A 25,585-nucleotide genomic window follows, 5' to 3' on the forward strand; every position below is an offset into this window, starting at 1 on the left:
CACCAATTCTTGCTGTCTAAACAGCCTGCTTGGCAATCCTTGCTTCATGAGTAGACCTATGGTCTTGTAAAAATATTAAGATGAAAGAATATTAGTTGAATCGGCTAGAATCAAAATGTTTTCATCCACTCTGTTTGGCTCCTGCTGTAGCCTCTCACCTAGAAATCCACTGTAGTTTTTACCTCTGAATAAGAGCTTACCTATGTTAACTTAAGTGCTTAAAGCATTATTAGATATTTGTTCATTTACATTTCTTCTTTTTCCAGAAAAGCAAAGAAGGATTTTGAAAGGGGTTTAAGTGAAAGGAACTGAACTAAGCTACTAGCTCATGCTGTCAGATGGATATATAATGAAACTATTTTGGAGCTTTAGAACAATTATATTGGGGTAGGGGACTCAAACTAAAATCAAATGTATTGCTGACATGTAAGTGATAAATTAATTGTCTGAAGTCCAGTTTAAGAATAACTTCAAGAGACTTAAAAGGAATAAATTTATATAATCAGGGAAGAGACATGAAATGAAGCAAATACTGATCTTTTAAGTCAATTAATGAAACTTAAATAACTCTACTGTTAAAAAGTGTTTGAGCCTCTTTTAAGTTAGATGTAACTAGCAAAGCTGATGAGTTTAAGGGTATAAATAAATCCAGCATAGGAAAAAAATCAGGAAGCTCCTCACATCATCTTGGTTTATCCTCCTTCTTTGTGACAAGAGCAAAGAGATCATTTGGACAAGACTTTTTAAATAAAAGCTAGTTCCTTCAAGACCCTGAGAAAATGTTTGTAATGTTTTTGCTTATTACAGCTATCAGTACTTGATTTTTTTCTGTTTTTGTTTTATATCTATCTATATGGAAAGACTTCATTCTCAAGTAATTTGATAATTTATTTTTATACTATACTTGTCAGGGCTCACATGAAGTACAGGCTATGTTCATTATAGTTATTGTAAAACATTCTGGTTAATGTAAGCAACCCAGGGTTTGCTTAGCAAGCAGAGTGTGAAAATGTCTCTGGAAGATGCAACTAGCAGCAAAGGAACATAGTTTTGACAAGAAGTGACTCCCATAAATGTCAGTGTTAATGGTTGTGGTGTAGATTCACGCTAGAGGTATGCAGATTGTCCCCCATGTTTTTATATATCCATTGGGAAATCCATTGAGTGTCATGGATTTTTAAAAAAACTTTTCAAACAGATGCACATTATATCAGTGCGTGTGCATTTATTAGCTGTGGGTGAGAGTGTACATTTGAGCTCAAATAGAAATGTACATCCTATTGAGAGTAACTGATGTGATCTCCAATGAATATTTGCACAGTCTGATGTACCGTCATCGTCTCTGTTTTGTTCTCTGCCTAGTTTGCCCAAGAGTTTGAGCATCAAACTGCTAATTATATTTTTGTCTGATGGAAAATTTAATTTTGAAAAGAAAAAAATTCACCAATATCTGTACTGAAAATTGAATCTGGTGGTTTAACACAACACTGTCAATCTGTGCTAAATATCGACATTAATAGGAAGCAAGTAATGTAATGAAGACCGTTGTGAAATCATTAGACTAGTCAAAAGCAATGCCTATGTGTATATGCAACAGTGTGTAAGACTTTACCTTGCTCATGTGTAGATGTGGAGTCAAGGTTTAAAAGGGCAGAAAACTCTGGATGATTAGAGCAGCTCAAGGACATGATAGAAGGGGCAGGTTTTTTAACCCCCAAAACAAAACAGGTTCATTAGCTGGAGGGCAGAATCTAAACAACAAAAGGGGTCCATGTAAGTACATTTATTATGGGAACTAGTTAAAATTGCACAACTGAAAGTGGAATGAATGGCTTGGCCAATAATGATAGTGCTTCGCAGAGAAGGAAAGCTATAGTTGGAGAGGCTCAGGAGCTTTGCAGTGTTCAATTTAACAATATTTCTTGTGTCTGTGATTGTTCTGTGTTATCTCACTACTTTCAATGCATTGCTTTTGGAAGGGTATGATGGAAAAAATGACGAGATGAAAAGGATCAATGATATAAAATTTCATGTTTGGAAAAAAGTTAACTTTATCATTAAAGGCATCCTCCGTGGTTTGATGGAAGCATTTTGTACTCACAATGTAAGATTACCTGACGTTATTGGGAAATAAATAGCAGAAATTCCAGGTGAGGTGCTTCAGTGAAATAGGGGTCAGGAGAATGCAGTTCTTTCTGTGGCTCTCTTTCCATTGCTCAAGCTAAAAATACCAGGGCAAATGGCAATACTTTTCAACATCTTAGCATGCAAGGCTCCCTCAAGGAAGATAAAAAGAGCAACCTTGTACTGTTGGGCTAGAAATAGATTACTGAGCAATGTTCCCAGACAGAGTGCTGGCAGCAGAGCTATTAGCAGAATTGAAGTCTTTGCCCCAAAGGTGTTTGGAAGGAGCCCCATGGGACCCATAGAAGAAGACGAGAGACAAAATAGAGTGTTAGTTGGGTTTCAAGGAAAATACGGCTTACAATAAATTAAATATTATTTGGAAGTGGCTGGGAATATACACATATTTAAAGACAAATGGTCACTATGCGTTTTCATAGACCATTCTTGAATCTGCAAACCTATCCTTGTAAAATAATCAAAATGCATATTATAAATACATGGTTTTCCAATATCCATACAGAGAAAGTACAAGATACTTACATGTGAGTACACTGTAGTCACCTATATTTTTGCATAGTTTTTAGTGTGTACTTTGTGCCACTTAACCCAAAGTATTACTCGGGTTATTTCTGTTTAAAACAGCTTGTTTACAGAACATTTGAGTAGCTGTTTTTTGTATTTGGTATGTTCATTTTAAAAAAAATACCAGTTCTAATGAATGAGAAGCTAAGATCCTTGGAGGAATCAAGGAAAGTTTTGGAGAACATTGTAGTGCGGCCATGACAATTCTTTTTAACTCCATATTTTTAAGTTTATCAGAATTACCTTAGCTCAACAGAGAGGTAAAGTTAAGAGTCATGTTATCCTTTTGGTAACACTTTATAATAAGTGGCACTAAATTACACTATAACTGATGTTACATGGAAGCACATGTAACCACACGGTCAAGATCAAAATACCTAATGTACATTTGCGTACATGGTAACTCCAGTGCTCTTACAATCATAAATTAAATAACCTCCTGTCCTTTCTTCTCACTAAGAGATGCTTATAGGTAGGTAGATAATCCTACATCATGAAGAACATATTCAAAAAGTCCACTTTGCTGGTTCATATAGGGGGAAAAACCAACTGTTTTCCTCCTGTATCTTTTATAGGAGGAATCTCAGCACAAGATGATCTGCCTTCCATAAATGTGAACAAAATGGTAGGTGTTCCCAGTTCATTTCTGAGCCTCGTATTGTATATATTTCTTAAACCGCTTCTTGGAATTGCTAATAACATCTAAGAATGAAAAAAGATGCACCCATATACTGTGAGATGCCACATTCTATTATTTAATAATAATGATAATGATAATGATAGCAAAATAAAATAACTAATATTAAAGAGAAGATTGGCAATAACTTGATAACCTTTGACTGATGATGAGAACTGTCATGTTCCACATTTTCCTTAGTTGTTCCCATGGGGCTTTCATCATTCATGCCTGTCAATTACTGTAAATTAAGGAATCATTTCTATTGACCTTTGGTGTCTTGCTCCCAGTGTATTCATCTAAACCAGGGGTTCTCAAACTAGGATCAAATGTATACGAACAGAAAAACCTTATCAGATAATATGACTAGAAATTGGGCATATCTGTAAATCCTATGAATGTGTGTTGCTCTTGTGGCCTTATTCACCAATACTGGATGCCCGACTTATGGAAAAGGTACGGTAATCTTCTACCCCTTTATATAGCTGACAACTTATGGTATATAGCAAGCTGGAGGTCAGCCAAGAAGAAAAAATGATACCATGAAACCAGTCACCTCCCAGCCATTTATACCAAACTAAGACCACCTTGAGAGCAATAATGTGATTCTCCCCCCAGCTCTTTGCTCTGATTGGCTTCTCCTTGCTTTCCTCCAATCTCTATTGGTCAAAAAGGCACTGAATCGGGAGCAGAATTAATTGGGATCTGCTCAGGTGCTAGTGCAAAATCCACACAGATCCATGGATATTGGTGCAAAGAATCTTTGTGGGAGCACTGCCAGAATTATAGCTCAGTGTATAAGAGATTTTATATTGGATTGTTGAACCACGTTGAGTTACAAACTGTGTAATAAAATTATATTAAGAAAATGTATCGGTATCTGTATTAGTACACTCTGGTACAATATTGCTAATACTTGTGCTAAAGTCAAAGACAGGGCTAGGACTTTATATTAAAACTATGTTTAGCTTATGGAATGTTTATTTTGTTAGAGAATAGATGGTCACTATTCTGTTTCAAAAGTCCCCCTTTTCTCTCAAAGAAAAAGTTTGAGAACCTCTGATTTAACTGGATGAATGCAGATGATTGAAAGTGATGGCAGGCCCGAATTATCCTCTTATTGTATTAATACTGCATGATGTACTTCCATGTTCCTTTTTGGCCTGTTGTAAAATACATCTCAAGGTGCAAGGTAGAATATATATTCTAAAAATTGACTGCAACAGAGTGCACAAGAAAAAGTTAACAGTCCAATTCCTATCTACTATTGCAAAGTTCCACTGCTTTCCTTTTGCTACACTGACAAGACACTTTGGGATGGTTACATCTAAAGATGCCCCAATGCTTGAAAACTTTCACTTCACAGTGACGAAGAGGTGGGTCATGTAAGCAGCATTTCTATATCATTTAAGCAAAATGGAATTTATAAAGAATGTAAAAATGTGCAAATACAGCACTAATTGACATGTGACTTTAGTAAACATAATCCTAATGCAGCAAGGCATTTAAGCACAGTTAAGTTCTTTGCTGGCCTTGCCATTAGTTCCATAAATCAGTTTCTGAAGTTACAGCTAACTGCTGTGAGAAACACCTTTTCTTCCCAGTAGTAGCAAGCTTAATTCCTTTTGCCAGTTTTGTTTTTTAAAATGTACTCTTTGAACAACTTGACTATGTTGTAAACCTATACTAGTATCAATGTGTCTAGTAGTTCCTACCTGATTCTCTCAAACTACCATACTAGATTAGCATATTATTGCATTTTTTTCCCCACAGATGATCTGGAGTGAATGGTAAAAACAAGCATGCAATCACATCAATGCAGACGTATTTCTTTAAAATGTCATACTGTATATGATTTATTATGTTAACACTCAACCACATCATATTATTTATGTTCTGTATACTTTGAAAAAGTGCTGCTTGATTGATGGTCTCTCTTTTTCTCTCTCATAGAAATTAACAAGGTAAATGTTCTTTTTCCAACAAAAACAATTTAAAAACTACTATTGTCCTTAAAAGGTGTATACTCATCTGATAAATAATCTGACACAACACCTTTGATTTCCATTTACTGTGACACATGATGTCATATTCAAATGCTACCCTCCCTCCTCCCCTCTCCCCCCACGCAAAAAATAAATCCCAGGAGATAATCCTTTACAATAGGCCATTATGCTTTTAGACTTCACCAGTAATAGCATCCATATAGAAATCTTATTTATTTTATTTTAAGGTGCAGCACTTAGGACATGAACAGCAATCGCTACTGATTTGAATCTTCTGACATGGGACCAGTAAGCGCATCTGGTGATGTTTCACATTTTTTCTGGAAGAGGAATCGAGCCAATCAGCTTATTTTATGGTAGATTTAGAATTTGTGAGTATCTTTTAAAGATGTCATTTTGCCCCACATTTTGAGAACAATCTCAAAAAGAGGTCTTTACTGTGGAGCTAAAAGCATGGCAGATATTCTCTATCATTCACCGTGACATAAGTTTGTACCTCACAAAATGCATAGACAGGAATTTAATATAAAGAATTAGTCCATTTACCGTATACACAAAACATAGAGCTTTTTGTTGTAACACTTTGTTGTTTGTGTTTTGGCAAATCCAACATTGATAAGCAGCTCTGGAACTGCCAAATTATATATTGAAAATTTTAGCAACTTAATCATTAATCATTAATGTGGTTGGAATTTAAAACCTGAGGCTGTGCACTGGTTGTTAGCTTAAAACTACCTTTCCATATAACATTGTGCTTCCATTGTATAACAAAGAAAAAAAAAACCTGGAACTAGAAAAGTTTGCTGCTGAACAGTGCTAGGACATACAGACAAAAGTACTAATACATGTTATCTACTCAGAATATTAATTTAAGTCATATCTAAAGGGATATAATGGACATTAGAAAATGCTTACTTGTGACTGACTTACCTACAGCCCCAAAAGTTAAATATGTATCAAATAATGTTTAATTGGATTTATTATATGCACTATATACAGATACTAAAATGCCTTGCAATTGTGCCCCATGAACATGTCCAATTTGAGAAGGCAGGTGAGCCCACATGAATCAAATAAATTAAATTAAAACCAGAAATTACAGAAATAGATAACGGAAGTCTTTATGATCCTAAATGCAGTAAAAGAGCGGGACAAACATTTTCAAAATGGAGCTACATCATCCATCTCTGTGGATTCTGTGTAGACAAACGGCATGATGTGGTTACCACCCAGACGTTGCTTTAGTACCAATGTGCCATTAAAATAAAAGGTCTGTTCATACCCCTTTGCTATCATTTGCAAACACACAAGAAATTATACTAGAATGCTTTCAGTTGGTGTTTCCTAGGGCATAATGTTTCAAAACTAGGCTGCTTTTTGAATTATAGACATATATAAAACATTCTTTGTAAACCTCTAATCTTACTTGTAATGTTTTATGTAAGTACATTGAGGTCCTCACCTTCAGAACAATTGCTATGAAAATGGCCTGGTGCAATACCGGTAAGGACCATGATAAAATAAAACCAAAAAGAAATGCTATATAACATTTTGTTTTTTAAAAATGTAGAAAAACTGAACAGATGATGATTAAAGTTGTTAAGGCTGTATATTCAAGCACTGTATGTTAAGAGAGCAATGGATATGATGATTAGGCAATAAGAAATGTCCTGCATTATGAATGGTACCATAATTAAAGGAAAAGAAATGCTGTCCATGGCTGATTGTTGGTATAAACTGGCTACTGAAAGCATTTGTGTACATTAATAAAGGTAGCAAAAAATGATGGGGGGAAATTAATTCTGAAAGATGAGAGCCAATTTTCTCCAGCAGTCAGCCTGGTGAGTAATACTCAGAGAACCTAAGTCTGCATCTATATGAAATATTCCTTCTTCTCTTCTGCATTGACTTGGCTGCCTTCTGCATTGATAATGGCTGTATCCGCATCAGGTGCATCTTCAGCTCCTTTAGCTTCATTTGTTAAATATGTTCCTGCAGGAAACAATGTGATTAAAAGAAAAATGTTAGGGGCTTTGATACTTTTCCAATGTGGTTCTCTAATGGCTCCTGGTGAGGTTCAGGATGTATGTCACTGCACTACTGTAGAATGAACTTTTACAGCACACATGCTATTCCATTTTGGGAAAGAAGCGATTGTGACCCATGGCCTTTCTTTGATGATAAGTACATACAAGCAGTAAGAGAGCATGTTGCACTAAGATCTGTCAAGGACACATTAAGAATAAGCTTTGGGGGGAAATGTCTCAAAATGATTATTTTGCTCCTTTGTTATATGGAAGTTATAATTCAGCCAAGTAGTATACGCTGCGATTTCAAAATTAGCACATCAAAATCTGATTTACTTTTAGTTGGACAATGTTAATTGTGCATAACTTTTTGATTGAAATAAAGAGTTTAAAGACAATCGACACAAAATGCACTGTGCCCTTCAATAGCTACGCTAGGTTTGCCCACTTACTTCATTGCTCACTTACATTGGGAATAGTAAACCTGAGACACTATTCCTAATTTTCTGTGCCAATATAAAATGCCTGCATTGCTGCTCCTACCTCCTGCTTTGTTCCTTTAACACTAACACAATAGAGGGTATGCTATTGTAAGGATTTATTTGCTAGTACAGCAAATCTTGGATCTGTGCAGCAACATTCAGTGATGTCTGAAAAAGCCAATTTTTACTGAATGGAAAAAGCTTGGTTATTTCAGAGCTGGGATGTGCATGTGGCCCTCCTGTATTAGTTGAACACAGGTGTCATGTTTTCCAGTAGACTGATCAAATGACATACCTTATACATGGTATAAAAATTAAAAGGAAACATTCTTGATTAGCTTGTATGAAGTAGCTAAGGAAATGGTCCTGGCCTAGATAACAAGCAGCTTTATCTTACACAATATTCTGATTATCAGGTGAACAAGGGAACACACTTCAGTAGGTGCTTATTGCAAATTACATGAACAGTTCTAATAATGCAGGTTATGATTAAAAGACAGTGGGGAGATGTTGCAGAAAAATGAGAATATAGCAATGACCATATTGTATTTTTTGCACTTTTTTAAAAAAAACCAACCCATAATCAAAAAACCAATGTGTGCTAGGACTGGATATATGTGGATAAGATAGGGCAGCCAGATGTATATATGCCCAGCCCATTCATATATTTCTGCATTACTTTTAAATACTTATTTACTGAAAAACATTTTTAAACCCTTTAATATTTAAAAATCTCTAAGCAGTAAAGAAATATAGATATAAAACCAACAGCAGTATCATAAATAAAAACCTGATACCCAACTTAAAATCAACAGTGAAATGGCATTATAAAAAAAAAAACATAACAAAGGAAGGAATTAAGTAATAGCAGTGTTCCATTTTATGGGTTAGGGGAAGCCTGGAGAAAAGGTATGTCTTTATAGCATGTCTGAAGGAACTGATGCATAACACTTCACATATGGCAGAGGGAAGGACATTCTACAATTCAGGGACAAGGGTGGAAAATGCCCTTTTTCATGTTACCACTCTGTGATATTGTGTAGGGTGCAATGGCAGCTTGAGTAGAATGTCCCCAGATTATCTAAGGGATCTTGCAGGTATATATGGGGGCAAGTGATCTTTAAGATGGCCTGGTCCCACATAGTTCAAAGCTTTATATATTAGTAACAAGACCCAGAACATGGCCTAGTAAGTGACTGACAAGCAGGGCAGTTTCCTCAGCACAGGTGTAATATCTGCTCACCCAGGGGCTCCACTAACAACCTGGCTGCATTGTTCTACACCAACTGTGGCTTCCATTCCAGTCTCAAGGGAAGTCCCACGTCGAGCTAATTTCAGTAGTCAATTAAGAGGGGGCCAACACATGAATCATGGTGGTCAGACTATCCAGTAAAAGGACATAGATGGCATACCAGCCTAAGTTGATAACTGGTGCTTGTTTCACACAGAGGCATACCTGATCCTTCAGAGGGAGTGCTACTCCCTTTAGAACTGAGAAAGTCCCCAACACCTGGGAACTGTTCACCCATAGAGTCTCTGTCTTACTGGGGTTCAATTTCAGTTTGTTGGCCCTCATCCAAGCATTGGTTCAAAACAGTCAGCCTTTCCCGATTCAGATGTTAACATGCCCCAACTCTCTTAATGGCGTGACATGAGGCAGAGGAGGACATGGGGGAAAGACCCGTAGCCTTCCTCCCTTGCCTTGCCATATCGCGCAGGGCTCAGTTCTTTGAAGCACTTTTGAAGAAAAGAAAGGCAACAGATTCCATTAAGGAAAGAGGATGGGGAAAGGGATAGGCTTATTCCAATCACCTGCTTGCTTTTCTTGTAATAAGTAGGCCCAACCTGCCCTGCTTTAGATGCATAAATAGATGGTGGCTGCCTCGTCATACTTATTTCCTCCCTAAAACATCCAGGGAGAAAAATCCCCAAAATGTACATGCCCATTTTGCACCACACTCCCCCCACCAGGCTTAGAAACGACTGTTAGGACGTCAGAATTTAATGGTCAGTATCTTTCCTGTTTTGAGGGTTGAAAAAAAATGCATTTTTGAGACCCAGCAGTTCACAACTATCTATCTTATCTGCTTGTCTGCCTATTTATATAGAATTTTTATCTTACAAACTTGTTAAATTAAGGGACAGTGGGGGTCTATTGCATGAAACAGAATCCCAACTGCCTGATTCCGAGTCAGACAGACACCCTGTGTGACCTTGGGTAGATTGCTAGATGTTATTTTGCCACAGTTAATCCAGCTGTAAAATTGGGTAAAAATCAGGACCTCACTAAAAAACACACAAAAAAAACAAAAACTTGATGCTGTAACATCAGAGCTGAGTTTTCCTGGGGTCTAGAAGAGTTTCTTAAATAAAAAAAAAGTGTTGCAGGGTAAAACTAATCACTAGGAAATATTGCTACAAAAGGTGACTGCACTGTGATTAAATCTAGCCTACCTTTATGTCTTGCCAGATATCGACCAAGCAGAATTATAGAACATAGTGTGACAAAAACAACTACAGCAACTATCCCTCCTATAACAGCGTGGTCCGTTGCGTCCTTTTCAGCCATAGCATTGGGGTCTAGGGGAAAAAAATGACAGTATAACATTATTCTGATATGCTGAAAAATGAAAATATCCAGATGATAAGGTATAAAACAATTGTCTCCCCCCCCCCACATACAAAAAAGTCATTTTTAGAAATATTTACAAGAGTTATTTCAGTCCATTCCCTACTAGCTTATCAGTGATACAGCACTGCTTGTATTCCCAGAGACTTAAAGCCCTGAGGACGTCACAGTATGAAAGGGAGAGGGAATCTTAAGCAGACAGTACTAATAGGAAAGATTTCTGGTTTTGTCCTCATCACTTTTCAACTGAAAATCTGGCCATAGCTATTTATAGACGGAAAAACAAGGAATCAAGAATTGGGGAACAGATAGAATCAGCAGAATGGTGTCTGCATAATACATAATTTATAGAGCTGAATCTCAGTGGGAATCCCTTATATATTCTCCTTTTGTCATCCGTATCCTTTTGCAGTAGAGAAAGAGAGAGGGAGGGAGAAAGTGTAGCTGAGCAAGTTCTGCAGGCGAAGCTGAGTCTGCATGAATTTGGTCAGATAAACGTAAATGCATCTTTGAGGAACTTCGTTCATTCTCAAGTGTTAGTTCGTGAATTCAAAGCAGCTATCTGATTAATGCTGAAGTGAGTAAATTCAAATCGTTTTCAACTTTATATATATATTAGCCCCTATTGTGTTAAGGTTCCGTGTTCCAAACATTAGGAACACCAAAGGATTTAAACTTGTCATTTAGTACAGTGCTCATTTATTTTTAGGGGCCTCATCAGAAAGGCAGCCAGGAAAAATAGCATCACCGAGGGGAGTAATTCCTCAGAAGTTCTGATCGATTAAGTGGTACAGTAACCTCCTGGGTATCGGTTAAAGTAAGTGAAAGAAGGAGATATAGAAAATGATTTGGTCTTAAAGATAAGGCTAGAATAATTTAATTTTACATTAAGAATGCCTCAACTACCAATGAACAGCAGCTCTGCCAAGATCACTATTAGTATGCTCACAATGTATATTAACAGATTCACATGCAGTGATATATGGACAGTTCCCTTTCAGGAGGTATCTTTTGCAATTCATTTGAAAATGTACAGTGAGGAAAAAAGGGGGAGGGAGCAGCTTTTGAAAAACAACTCTTGAGATTTTTGGGGGAGTGGGGGTGGAGGGTAGAAAGCTCAAACTAAAGGTGGGGAAAATACCATCTCTGAAATGGTGCTCTCCTAAAGTTGTGCATCACAAACAGGCATGTCCATAGCAGATAAGGTGTCAGAAAATGACCTTCAATCCTAATAGCAGTAGTTGCACAGCTGCTTACCAAGTAAGAAATTTATCAAGTAATAATTTGGCAATCTCTGTAATGCATACATTTATCTTTCCTATTTTATCTTTCCACTTGCATCGTGTTGCCACCATGCCTTCAAACCATCTAGAACTATCCGTTTTACACAAAGGATCTATGAAATATTGACCCATTTAACTGCAATCCCAAGCATGCTTCAAAAAGGGCCCACTGTGTTCTGTGTGATATGCTCCCATGTAAAGTATGCATAGATTTGTAATGAGAGTACAGCTGCAGATACACACACACACACACACACACACACACACACACACACTGCAAATGATCACTGAAATGCTTCATATGACAAGGCTGTGAAACATATTTAATTGTTAAGTATCCCATGAATTGATTTGAGCTTGTGAGCAGGCACGCTTATAATCACAGCCTTAATAAATTTAATCTTTTGAACTCTGCTTTCTTTGAAAATCTAGGGCACAGTATTAAAGTCTTTGGGAGGATTTCTCAGGGGCCATGGGATTTTGCAAGCAGAGAGGGAGGCCCAAGGCCTGAGAAGGAGGTCGGTCCATGTACCAACTGTTGTAGCCTCATGGTAGCTAATGTCAGACAGGGCTAAAAAGATTCCACGGTAGATCAGGAAAGGCATTGGATCCACTGGAACCAAAAGCCTCCCATATTCCTGGAACTGAGAAGCAATGGGAATAAGAAATGTTTTTAAAAGATGAATAAGGGTCTTTCTCTCCCGCTCTCTTAGGATTGTTCTATAAAGGATTTTTAAAGAGACTTGTACAATTTATATCAGATCCTTATAAGAGATTCTTTATATAAAAAGTTAGATATAATAGTAAACCTAATAATAATAATTTATTACTTATCCCCCACCCATCTGGCCGGGCCTCCCCAGCCACTCTGGGCGGCTCCCAGAAGAATATTAAAAACATGATAAAACACCAAACATTAAAAACTTCCCTAAACAGAGCTGCCTTCAGAAGCAATTGTGCCAGTTTCTTGATTCGGGTACCATGAGAAACAGGAGGTTAACAGCTTAAAAGCACAGAAACACAAAACTGTAGAAGTGGAAGGGACTCCAAGGGTCCTCTAGCATAACCCCCTGCAATACAGGAACCATGGCTAAAGAATCCCTGACAGATGAATAGCCAAGCTCTATTTAAAATCCTCCAATGGAGGAAAGTCCACCACCTCCTGAGGAAATCCATTCCACAGTCAAACAGCTCTTACAATCAGAAAGTTCTTCCTAATGTTTAGCAGCAATTTCCTTTCTTGTAACTTGAATCCATTGCATCAGGTCCTACCCTCTAGAACAGCAGAAAACAAGCTTGCTCCATCTCCCATGTAACAATATTTTAGATGCCTATCATAACATCTCAGAACATCAGAACATCTTCTCCAGGTTGAATTTACAAAACTCCTTCCACCATTCCTTATAATAAATGGTTTCCAGATCCTTGATCATCTTAATCATCCTCCTCTGCACACGTTCCAGCTTGTCAACATCCTTCTTAAATTGTGTTGCCCAGGAAGGGACACTGTGTTCCAGATGTGGTCTGACTAAGGCAGAATAGAGTGGTACTATTACTGCCTTTGACTGAGACACTATACTGCTGTTGATGCAGTCTAAAATTGCATTAGCTTTTTTTTGCTGCTGCATCACATTGTTAAGTTTGTGGTCCACCAAGACCCCTAGATCCTTTTCACAAGTACTGCTGTACGGCCAGGTGTCCCCCATTCCAACATCATATTTGTGCATCTGTTTATTCCTGCCTAACTGTAGTACCTTTCATTTGTCCCTATTGGAATTCTTTTGGTTAGTTTCAGTCTAGTTCTCCCACCTATTAAAATCATATTGAATCCCAATTCCATCTTCTGAGGTATTAGCTACTCCTCCCAGATGGTATCATCTGAAACTTTGATGAGCATCCCCTCAATTTCTTCATCTAAGTCATTTATAAATATGATGAACAACACCAGGCCAACACCAGGACAGAATCCTACAACATCCCACTTGTCGCTTCTTTCTAGGATAACGAGTAACCATTGGTAAGAACTCTTTGGCTTTGGTCAGTCAACCAGATCTACCTAACAGTAACATCATCTTGCCAGCTCCTCCACAAGAAAATCTTGGGGGACTTTGTTGAAAGTCTTACTGAAGTCAGTTCCATGAGGAAAGGAGGCAAAGGAAAGGAAAAAAGGGACTGTGGCCACACAGCTTGTTCACAGTCTTGTTTATCAGACCATTTTAAAAATCTGAATGAGAGCAACAAATGTATCAAATTCAGTCCCCCTAATCCACTTGAGTTATAGGTAGAAATTTACCTGGAATCACTTTGAATTTTAGTTAAAAAGTTGACACAATACTGCTCAAAAGATGACCATAGATATGTAAAGAAGGGAAGGAAGAGGTGGACACCTGAGCTTTGCAGTTCTTCTTTCAGCAACAAATCTTTCACAACTTTCTGTCAGATCTCACACTAGGGTTTTTAAGGGAGTGGAAGGAGCCTTCTCTATAGCACACAGACCCAATTCCCTCATTTCCATCACGTGTTGCTTTGAATTCCAGGTTTTAAAAACAATTATCTTTATTCCCTTCAAAATACCTATTAGCTGAGGCTTAAGACACAGTAAAGTAAAAGAGGGAGATGATGATGATGATGATGATGATAATAATAATAATAATAATAATAATAATAATAATAATAATAACAACAACAACAACTATTATTATTATTATTATTTTATTTATACCCTGCCCTCCCCGGCCAGAACTGGACTCAGGGCGGCTAACACCAATAAAATTACAATAAAATGTAATAAAAAAAGAAAGAACAGTTAATTAAAATACGGGTTAAAATACAATTTAAAATGCAGCATCATTTTAGTAGTAGCCCATAAATCAAAACCATAAGGGGAGGGAAACATAAGGGTCAGACTGAATCCAAACCAAAGGCCAGGCGGAACAGCTCCATCTTGCAGGCCCTGCGGAAAGATGTCAAATCCCGCAGGGCCCTGGTCTCTTGAGACAGAGCGTTCCACCAAGTCGGGGCCAGTACTGAAAAGGCCCTGGCCCTAGTTGAGACCAATCTAACCTCCTTGTGGCTTGGGACCTACAAAGTGTTGTTATTTGTGGACCTTAAGGTCCTCTGTGGGGCATACCAAGGGAGGCGGTCCCGTAGGTACGAGGGTCCTAGGCTGCATAGGGCTTTTAAAGGTCAAACCCAGCACCTTAAACCTGACCCTGTCCTCCACCGGGAGCCAGTGCAGCTGGTAAAGCACTGGATGAATGTGGTCACATGGCAAGGACCCCGTAAGGAGTCTCGCCACGGCATTCTGCATCTGCTGGAGTTTCTGGGGCAGCTTCAAGGGCAGCCCCGCGTAGAGCGAGTTACAATAATCAAGCCTGGAGGTGACTGTCGCATGGATCACTGTGGCCAGATCAGGGCCATAAAGATAGCACTGACTTTCATGCACTCTGAAGAGTCTCCATTTGTTTGTTTTGGCTTGACTGGTGCCTTTCTTACTCTTCTGTTCTCCTTTACTCAGTCCCCAATCCACATCAACAGGTATTAGGCATTTTCATCAGCAAGAGTAGCAGAAGTGAGATTCTGTTTTCCCACACAAAGATACCTAAGTGAGGTATCACCATATCTGAACCATGTGCCTCAGAACCAAGCACAGAGCTCCAGGAAACAATTGCAAGTGCTACCAACTGCTCCTCCATCCATCCCGGCCAATAGGGAGCAGGCAATGGAGAGTAATTTCCTGTTTACTTCTCAGAAGCAGCATGGTTCCTGCTTCTCCTTGCACACCAGGGAAAGAATTAGCAGATAGGCTTTCCTGCTGAAAAGTAACCCAGCAAAGCTCTCTCTCTCTCTCTGTCTATCTCTCCAGACACAAACCTGCCCCTTAGGCAGTTTGTTCTCTTCACCCCTGACAAACATTAGATGTTCAAGGGTAGGAATACCAGAAATTCAACATGACCAAAATACACAAGTACATGCTTGTATTTTGGATACATGATAAAACAAAATGCAGAGATTCCAAAAATTTGAGATTCCAACTGTACAGCTATTTAGGATGTTTTCATTAAGACAAATAACCTATCAGAAATGTGCACCAGTAATCAGGCTTATTAAGGTTTCGCCATCTCAAGGTGAAAACCATATTTACATAAAATACGATGAAACAGGAGCTATCCCTAATGTGAAAATATTAACAGAAAAGAAAGACATATATATGTAGAGCTATGCACTATCTTGCAGCACTTACCAACACACACAAAATCCCTTGAGTGAACTACAGTGCTGAATTTACTTCCTCTATTATCTTACATAATTACCATTTCTGGCTAAATGCTTCAGGGAAAGTTGCTAAAAATGAAGAGTTTCTCCTCTAAAAACTAGATTACTACCTGGTGGGGTGAAATGGGCGCACATAGCAAGAAGGAATGTATACTGAGCTAAAAACAAAAATAAAGACTAGCATTTGGGGAGAACTCAAAAGGGAGTAGAAATGTTTTCCCACTTAAAAGAGGCATGGACAGAAAAAAGACTGCACCCCCATTGCCAAGGCACTGAGGACATGATCCCACTCCACCTCAGACTGGTCACAATCAGCACTGCATTGCAAGGGACTCTTTCTTGAACTGTTTGTTCTGTGCATTCATGTGCATATGCACAACAGCAAATCATTTTTTAAAATAATGTCCTTTCTAATGCAGCATTCATTTCTTTCACACTAAATTGTGGGGCTGAAATAGCAGTGTCTTCATTGCCTTGGCAACAGGAATATGTTCCCTCTTTTCTCCCATTCAAAGTGAGGGCAACAGGAGGCCTTCACTTATCCTTAGTGCTGTCAGCCCAGTAAATTTTGTTTGGACAAAGTCATATTCTTATGAAAAAGAATCCCTCTACTGCTTATTTATTGGTTATGGATGGATGTCTCACACATTAGGTTCCCCCTATACCCAGATATTACTTATTGTTTATTTTTCCTAACCTTTTGTTATTGAGGCCACCACACGTCTCAGTACAATTTGTATTCTACCTTAGTTTATCCACCAGAAGCTCTGGAGAAGCACCGGACAAAACAGCATGGAAACTAAAATATTAAGTAATAATGGCCCATCTAGTTCAGCATCCTGTTCTCACAGCAGCCAACCAATTGCCTATGGGAAGTCCATAAGCAGAGCAAGTGCAAGAGCCCTCTCCTCTCCTGTGGTCTCCAGCAACTGTCATTCAGAAGCATTGCTGCCTCTAGCCATGAAAGTAGAGCATACTCAACATGTCTATGAGCCATTGATAATGAGAAAGGTAAAAGTAAAAAATAAGAGTAAATTATAATTTATTTAAAATAGTTACTAATCAGACAATGATGTTTGTATGTATAGTAACTTAATAAACTAGATGGTTAACTTCATTTTGTTATAATTGCTTTATATAAGAATTATCTGACTGTATCATTGAATTATTTAGCAAATACAGTGTAGGGTTTCTGTCACCTTAAGGAGAGAGTTATGCAAGCCTCAGTTCTGTTCATAATCAGACCTAAAGCTGATTCCCTATCCCACTCCTCCCTAGTTAACACTCATCAACTAGGCACTGAGGACTGTACAGTGGTACCTCAGATTAAGAACAGTACTGTTAACGAACAATTCGGTTTATGAACTCCGCGAAACCGGAATTAGTTTGCGAACTTTACCTCAGTCTAAGAACGGAATCCGAATGGTGGAAGGGCAGTGGGAGGCCACATTAGGGAAAATGTGCCTTGGTTTAAGAACGCTTTTGGTTTAAGAATGGACCTCCGGAATGGATTAAGTTCGTAAACCGAGGTACCACTGTACTTGTCGTCTTCAACCAAGTCCACACTTAATGAAGTGTTTCTGCTACAGTCTTCACCCTGATCCAGCAACCTCTGTTCTTAGCATTCCCTCAGCCTCTTAAGACACAAACTCTTCTCTGCAAACCTTCCCAGTTGTATCCAGTGATTTTAGCTCTTTGGTTTTCTCGGTCCTCTGAAGTTTCTCTAAAAGCGCCTTCCTGAGTCCTTTGATTTCCTTTATATGACACCAGCTCTTACACCAACAATCTCTTTCAGCAGTTTTCTTTTCTGTCCTCCTTGGCCAGAGCTCAACCTTCTGTTTTCTGTAGCAAAGGCTCCCTTAGCTAATCATTTCAATTTGGGTGCAGTTTTGCTCCCCCACTGGCCTATACCAACAATCCAGTACGATAAGAAAGGAGTGCCTGACCAATTAGAACTCACCAGGTTTTGATCCATTTTGTATGTATATGCAGAAGAAACTACTTTCTCAGATTTATCCTTAGTTTGATACATGGTAAACTACAGCCAAACTGTCACTCAGGTCCCCTGCTGCCCCCTTCCCGAAACACTATCTCCACAGCTCCCAGTCACAATGGCTTGCGGACAGTTAATTCAGCTATATTCAAATCCCAGTATACATTTTTTTAAAAAAAAAAAACACAAAAAGAAAAAACTGCAGGTCTGAGGGGGAAATATTCATTGCCTTGGCAACAGGGATATTTTTTCTCTCTCTCGCCTCCCTTTCAGAGTGAGGGCAATAAGTGGCCTCCATTTGCCCTTGCTGATGTTGCCCAGTAAATTCTGATTGGAAAAAAGGAATGGATGCGGCACCAGAATATATATGATGCACTGCTGGGAGGGAGAACTCTCAGGGTGGGCAAAGAGATGTTCCTTCTAATACCATAAAACTGAATGCTAAATCATGGCCCATGGCTGTTATGTGAAATGTTTCAAAACAGAAACAGGTAGTCCAAAGAAAGAGACATGGCTTGTGTTGGGGTGTGTGTATACACACACACTTGTATGCATGCACCTTATGACCTGGACATACTGTTAACAGGACTCAAAAAAGAATGGGGGGAAAGTGCAAAAAAGTGAATCTGATTAGAATGATCTCAGATGTGTTTAAAACGTGTACTGGAAGCATCTGAATGCCACCCGAACAGTGAATTCCCTTTGATTTCAAAATATGTTATCTCTGTCTTATTCCCCTTGAAATGTTAATGGTTTGGGTTCTAGTAAGTTAAAATGGAAGGCTGCGTAATGGAAAAATCCAGCTTTTCTCTTGAAAATGTTTTAAGGCTTTTCCTATGAAAGCAGTAATGTAAAAGACTTTGGGAAGGGCCCTCAAAGACTAGACTGTATTCTTAATTAAGCTTCTGACTATCCCTGATTTTTATATACTTTAAAGAATATACCAACGGGGATGGGTGAGTAAAGCAACTTAGAGGCTAATCCTTCCTGTGTAATGGAAACAAGAACAGAATGCTAAAGGTCATTCTCAAGCACATTTAAGTATATATTCTCTTCTGCCTGCCTTATCTATTGCTGAATAATTTCTCTTATTAAAAAGGTTGTTGATACACAGTGCCATTGTTCTTTGATTCATGCATAGAAGAAAATGGAAAATTCCCCATGATAATTTAAATATCAGAACACAGTTTTCATCACCTTTCAATCAAGCTGTGGATAAATGCTATATATTGACTGCCAGTTTATGTTTTGAGCATTGTGGGGGGTTTGGGTGACCTCTGTTGCTTATAGTTCAACAGTCAACAGTTCAAGGCTTTGTACTATAACTATTTTGCAGGCTGATATCCATAGCTTTAAGAGAGAAAACGAGAGACCTGGTGGAGGGAGTTATACAAATTACTATTCTCCCTCCTTTGCTCTACTTATTCCTTTCCCTCACTTTCAGTGTCACAGAAATACATTTTTAAAGAGTCTCTAAAACTTCAGCTATCTCATGATCCCCCCCCCCAATTACCTCCAAAGCACAGACTAGGGCATTTCTGTGTTATGATACAAGCTGTCATTATCAAGATACAATTTCAGACACTAACATATCCATTTTAATATTTTAATGTGGTCAAATAAGTGCCAGAGATTATTTAAATGAAAAAATGTTTCTGTAAACTATAAAAAGTATTTTATTCTATTAATTATGACACTAATTCTAAGTGCAATATTACATTCTGCGTTATTTTTCGTAATCCTCAGTGCACTTGTGTACTCACAAATCATAATGATGACCTTCTGATTCTTATTGTGAGCTGCAATACCAATTAATCATGAAAGTTATGATGCCCTTCTGATATGGGGAGGTACATAAACAAGGGTCTCATGATACCTATAGCAGAGTGATGACATAAGCTGAAGCAAATAGAGAAAAAGCAAACTGATCCTAGAGGTGTGAACCATGCAGTAAAATTTTGTTTCCTCTGGTGACAGAGAGAACCTGAGAGGCGATAAAACACTGGACCTCACTGTGGGCAGAGAGAGAGGTCTATGTTTGGAGGCTTATATGTGTGACAGCATAAAGTGCCACTGTAGACCCACTGGTGGCTCTCTGTGGTGGGATCATTAATGAGCATTCAGGGGGTGTTGTTGTTGGAAGCCATTGGTCCACAGGATCTGAAGATGGCTCATTCCCAGTCATACTTACCAATGTGCTGAAAAATTATACCAGCCCTGGGGCTGGCATACCTCCCCTCCCTTCAGATTGAAATCAATGGGAAGGAAAAAATAAAAATAAAACTGGTGTGGTGGGGTGCAATTAACATGTGCTAATAGGGTTGTAGGGATGCGGGTGGAGCTGTGGGTTAAACCACATAGCCTAGGACTTGCCGATCAGAAGGGGTGAGCTCCCGTTACTCAGTCCCTGCTCCTGCCAACCTAGCAGTTCAAAAGCACGTCAAAGTGCAAGTAGATAAATAGGTACCGCTCCGGTGGGAAGGTAAACGGCGTTTCCTTGCGCTGCTCTGGTTCGCCAGAAGTGGCTTAGTCATGCTGGCCACATGACTCGGAAGCTGTATGCTGGCTCCCTTGGCCAGTAAAGCGAGATGAGCGCCGCAACCCCAGAGTCGGCCACGACTGGACCTAATGGTCAGGGGTCCCTTTACCTTAATAGGGTTGTGGATGGCGTGGTGCTTCCAACTGCAGATTTCCCCTGCCCAGGAAGGTAAAATTAATCTGCTGGCTTCAATCCTTTACTCATTTGCCTGGGATTAAGCTCCATTTAACTCCAAAAACAGTAAGGGGAAAAGAATGGAAATTACAGTTGCCATTCTTCATGCCTATCAGAATTTATAGGTATAGATATTTCAAGCTGGTACAGGGCACCTGTAACTTCCAGTGGGGCAAAAAAATCCCAAATGGAGAGGAAAAGATAAATTATTTGACACAGCACTTACTTTATACAGTGGTACCTCGGGTTACAGACGCTTCAGGTTACAGACACTTCAGGTTACAGACTCCGCTAACCCAGAAATAGTACCTCAGGTTAAGAACTTTGCTTCAGGATGAGAACAGAAATCGTGCTCCGGCGGCGCGGCAGCAGCAGGAGGCCCCATTAGCTAAAGTGGTGCTTCAGGTTAAGAACAGTTTCAGGTTAAGAACGGACCTCCGGAACGAATTAAGTTCTTAACCCGAGGTACAACTGTATACCGAAATGTGGTACATTATGTTCTTGATACTTTATTCAGTACTTAAATTTATGCTATTTAAGTTCTTAACCTGAGGTACCACTGTATATCTAAAGTGAAAACAACCAGTAGTGTCATCATTTAATTAAAGCATATTTGAATTTTATGTTTTTAACGAAATTCCCTTCTGGGAACCATAAAGTCTTGTTTTCTTCTTTCTCATTCTTTCTAATTGCCTAAAAGTAAAATACTACTCAATATGCACTCTTAATCGTTTTTCTTGGGGTTATATGAGCCTGCCAAGTTTGAGGCTATTCTTTGGTTTTCTAAAAGCTGTTAATATGTCTAATAAAAAGCTGGACAGTTGTTGGTTCATGGCTTTTCGTATCCCTTACTGCTTTTCTTTCCAACAGGACTGATAATCCCTGTGTCAACTAACTACTGGGGAACGATACGCACATCAGAATTCTGCCTTACCAGGTTGCATCTATACCACAATGACAGACTCATTCCCCCGTTTCTCTGGAGACAGCAATGAGGGCTCAAATCAAAAGGTCCACTGTAATTACTATGTATATTTCAGATTAAATAAATGTGATAAAAGCTTCCATCTGGCCGTTGATCAAACGTGCAAAGGGAAGCTGATTTCCAATGACATATTACAATATGTCGCTTGTAGCAGCTTCTAATGTCGTCCTGTAAATTACTTACATTTGGGATTACTTGACAAAGGCAGACAGACCTATTACTCACTTCTTAAATGCTGATCACTGGGGGAAAGTGAGATGTGGTCTAATCTTAGAGCTGTTAAGCGAGCATTACCAAACAATGGCAGTATTTCATTTTACTAAATGACAATTGTTCTGAAATATGTTTACTCAGTTGTGTACCACGCTGTACTTTGAATGATAAAATGTTGCTGTTCATGTTAAAACTAAGACTGACCACTCCCCTAAATCTCATTATTTAGAAACACATTTCTACAAGGTATGAAATGGATAGGTGATGTATGCAAAAATACTCCCAATAATATTAAAGTGTAATAAAAGACTATTTAACAAGAAACGTGCCTTGAATGCAGGTCTTAAATCATGAAACCAAGTGCTCACTGGAGAAGCATCCACTGGAAACATCTGAAGGGTGTTCTCAGGAGGCCAAGGACCACCCAGAGTTGCAAGACATATTTGGTTGATGGGTGGATTAGAAGTAGGAGGTCAGAGAGGGTTGTGTGGTCAGTATGTGCAATATTTGTTTTGTTGTTTGTCTCACTGAATGTTTCATTTCCAGTCATACCTTGGAAGTCGAACAGCTTAGTTCTCGAACATTTTGGCTCCCGATCACCGCAAACCCAGAAGTGACTGTTCTGATTTGCGAACTATTTTTGGAAGCTGAACATCCGACGGGGCTTTTGTGGCTTCCAATTGGCTGCAGGAGCCTCCTGCAGCCAATCAGAAGCTGCGCTTTGGTTTCTGAACATTTTGGAAGTCAAACGGACTTCCGGAACGGATTCCATTCGACTTCCAAGGTACGGCTGTACTTGCAAGCTTGGTGAACTATCATTCCAGTGGAGAAGTTAATCAGAGATTCTGTTGAGGCATTTCCTGTCTCAAGCAACAGGAGGAACATATTATTACCTCAACATACTTTCAACACATCCTAAATACATTTCTAATTCCCCAGGCATTTGCTGGTTATTAATACCAAGCCCTTTAGTAGAATTGGCTGGTTTTACTGTGATTGTTGTATATGTTGCAATGTGTTGCTTTTATGAACAATGTGTTTATATTATAGTGCACTGCCCTGATACTACCAAGGAAGGGCGGCATAGAAATGTTCAAAATAAATCTGATTCAATGCAGCATTTAAAATCCTATTCTGTATCTGCAGCAGATGCAGCAATGGCTTTCTTTTCCAGCATTGCCTCTGTGAAGTCTCAGTGGACCTTTTTTCAGTTCTACGGAAGGAAGTGCAGTATAGAAATGAAACGAAAAATCAATCAGTAACAACTCCAGCACTTCAGAAAAGCTTACAGATTACCAACTGTGGACAAAAATATTTGGGATATGGTTACTCTTGACTGACACACTAGTTCAAAAAGCCAGGGGAAGTGAGAAGGGTGCAAATGCCTTGCATTCTCCAGTGGACTTTTATATTTAAAACTATGACTTGCCTTTGGTACCATAGGCCATGGTATTTTTAACTGGTTTAATACCTTTCATGGCTATAAGCTGCCCCAGTTGTCAGCTATCTAATGTGTGTTTGAGGCATTTTGTGATGCAGCATAACATTCTCACATGCATCTTTCACGTGTCACACTGAAAAGATGCTACTCACCCTATTCCTACTAAGGTCCATTGAGTTGTATGAGACATACTTCTGAGCAGACAGGCATACGATTTAACTGTTTCACTTGGCGAGATGAGACTAAGCTAATGCTGCCTCCTGCTCTGATCTGTAACAATGGATTCAAGTTACAAGAAAGGAGATTCTGACTAAACATCAGGAAGAACTTCCTGACAGTAAGGTGGTGGACTCCCCTTCACTGGAGATTTTTAAGCAGAGGTTGGATGGCCATCTGTCATGTATGATCTAGTTGAATTTCCTGCATTGTGGGGGTTAGACTAGATGACCCCAGGGGTCCCTTCCAATTCTATGATTTTATGCCCCTGCATTGAAAGCCTGTAAGTTATAATGGACTTCATTCAAAAATAGGGGGCCTTTTTGGATATGAGAGAGTCTAGATCCCCCCAAATTCCAATCTTTCTTACAATCACATTCATATCTTCACCTTGGTAGCAAGTTGTGCACTTTTTTTGTAAATAATGTGACCTTTACTTAGAAAATGGAAATGCAGTAACCAGGAAAGGACAGTTTAGTAGCAATATAAGAAACCTTACCCGCAAGTGGAATTCCTGTGCAAACTGAGAAACACAATTTCCTACCAGGAGCATGGGATCTGCAGTTTCCTCTATCTCCCAGATTGATTTTTAAAGCACAGAAAATGGTGCAACCTCTGCTTCCTGCTTGTCAGCTCAGTAGCATCTTTTCCAGGTAAGGAGAACCTGGCAGTGCCTCTCATGTTTCCAGTGAACATACTTCACCACTGCTTACGATTTCATTAAAAAGAAAAGAGAAGCTTTCTTTAAGAAATGCTAAAATATTTTTCTTCAGAGAATGGATTCCAAGGCAAGCCAGGGCAAGAGGAAAGCTCACAAGTGACTATTTAGGACTATTACTAGAAATAATTTGGGATCTATGACTGGTGGACAATACGGCTGTTCAGCCTCTAAGGGATCCAATATGAGATGTAGCTCAGGCAGTTCAAAAAACTGGTCCCAACTGCCAGTAGAGGAAGAAATGGTGACTGGGAGTTAGGCTTGCTGACAGCCTGCTTTGGAGAGAATAGAAGATAGGCCAGTGCTCATTACTAAACTCCCTCAAAGTTTTTTATAGAACTAGGTGTTGACCAGTGCTCAGAATGGAAACCTGGTATAATGAACTGTATTTTATTTTTGTACTACAGCTACTTATTTTCAGCTGCTTTATAAACTATAAAAAACCATAAAGCTGTTTATATTGGCACCATTTTGGTCCTTTAATTATCATATGCATGCATCAAGAAGTCTTTGTATATTGAGCTCAGTTTGGAAATGAAAGTATTAAACAAAAAACTAAGCTACCTAATCAAAATTTAACACTGCAGTTGTTAGCAATCAGCAAAGATAATAGCATACAAAATGATCACTTAAAAATAAATATATCTTTATATAGTATTAACTATATAATTGAGCCCGTTTTGTTAAATGTCCTTTGTGACCTTCCTAATAACACTACATTAATATAAAACGTGGTGAACAAGATCCCCCCCCCCATATCTGTACAGCCAACAGAGCACATCTTTCTTTACTGGGGGAGAAGTAACATCAGTGTGAAATAACCAGCTGTGCATCCTTCCAGACACCTCCAATAAAGTCTGAAGATGTAAAAGAGCTGATAATTATAATATTGTGAAAAGTAATGAGCTCTGAGTGTGTGTTTGTGTGATGATGAGCAGAGCTGTTGCTGTAAATCAAAAAATCAAACACCATTTTCAACAGAGAGCGCTATTTAGCATAACATTTTTATAGCAGCATCTATACCTAAATAGTACAGAACCCCCTTCATCCTCATGACACCCTCCAAACAAGCTGCCTCATTTCAGTACTTTTACACCTATGAAAATACTTGAAATCAATTATAGTGAAGTTGATGCTGAGTTGATAGTGGTACTGTTAAATAAAGCCAACCTTTCCCCTTGCTGATATTCATGATTTGAAAATGATTCTTGAGAATGTA

At 38.8% G+C, this 25,585-nt stretch overlaps 1 protein-coding gene across 4 annotated transcripts in view; it reads right to left on the reverse strand.

The window, feature by feature from the left end:
* Positions 1 to 5,212: 5,212 nt before the first annotated feature.
* The window catches only part of CADM2 (cell adhesion molecule 2), a 365,211-nt gene continuing 344,838 nt past the window's right edge, over positions 5,213 to 25,585 (reverse strand). For all 4 annotated transcript variants that reach the window (XM_081858507.1, XM_081858509.1, XM_081858508.1 and 1 more), the window contains 2 exons: positions 10,355 to 10,480; positions 5,213 to 7,383 (listed from right to left, as the gene is read on the reverse strand). In XM_081858507.1, coding sequence (XP_081714633.1) covers positions 7,265 to 7,383; positions 10,355 to 10,480 — 245 coding nt within the window. In that variant the 3' untranslated portion in view covers positions 5,213 to 7,264. The remainder of the gene's footprint in view (positions 7,384 to 10,354; positions 10,481 to 25,585) is intronic.

This window comes from Podarcis erhardii (genome assembly GCF_964252035.2).
Source record: "Podarcis erhardii genome assembly, chromosome: 4".
Classification (NCBI taxonomy): domain Eukaryota; kingdom Metazoa; phylum Chordata; class Lepidosauria; order Squamata; family Lacertidae; genus Podarcis; species Podarcis erhardii.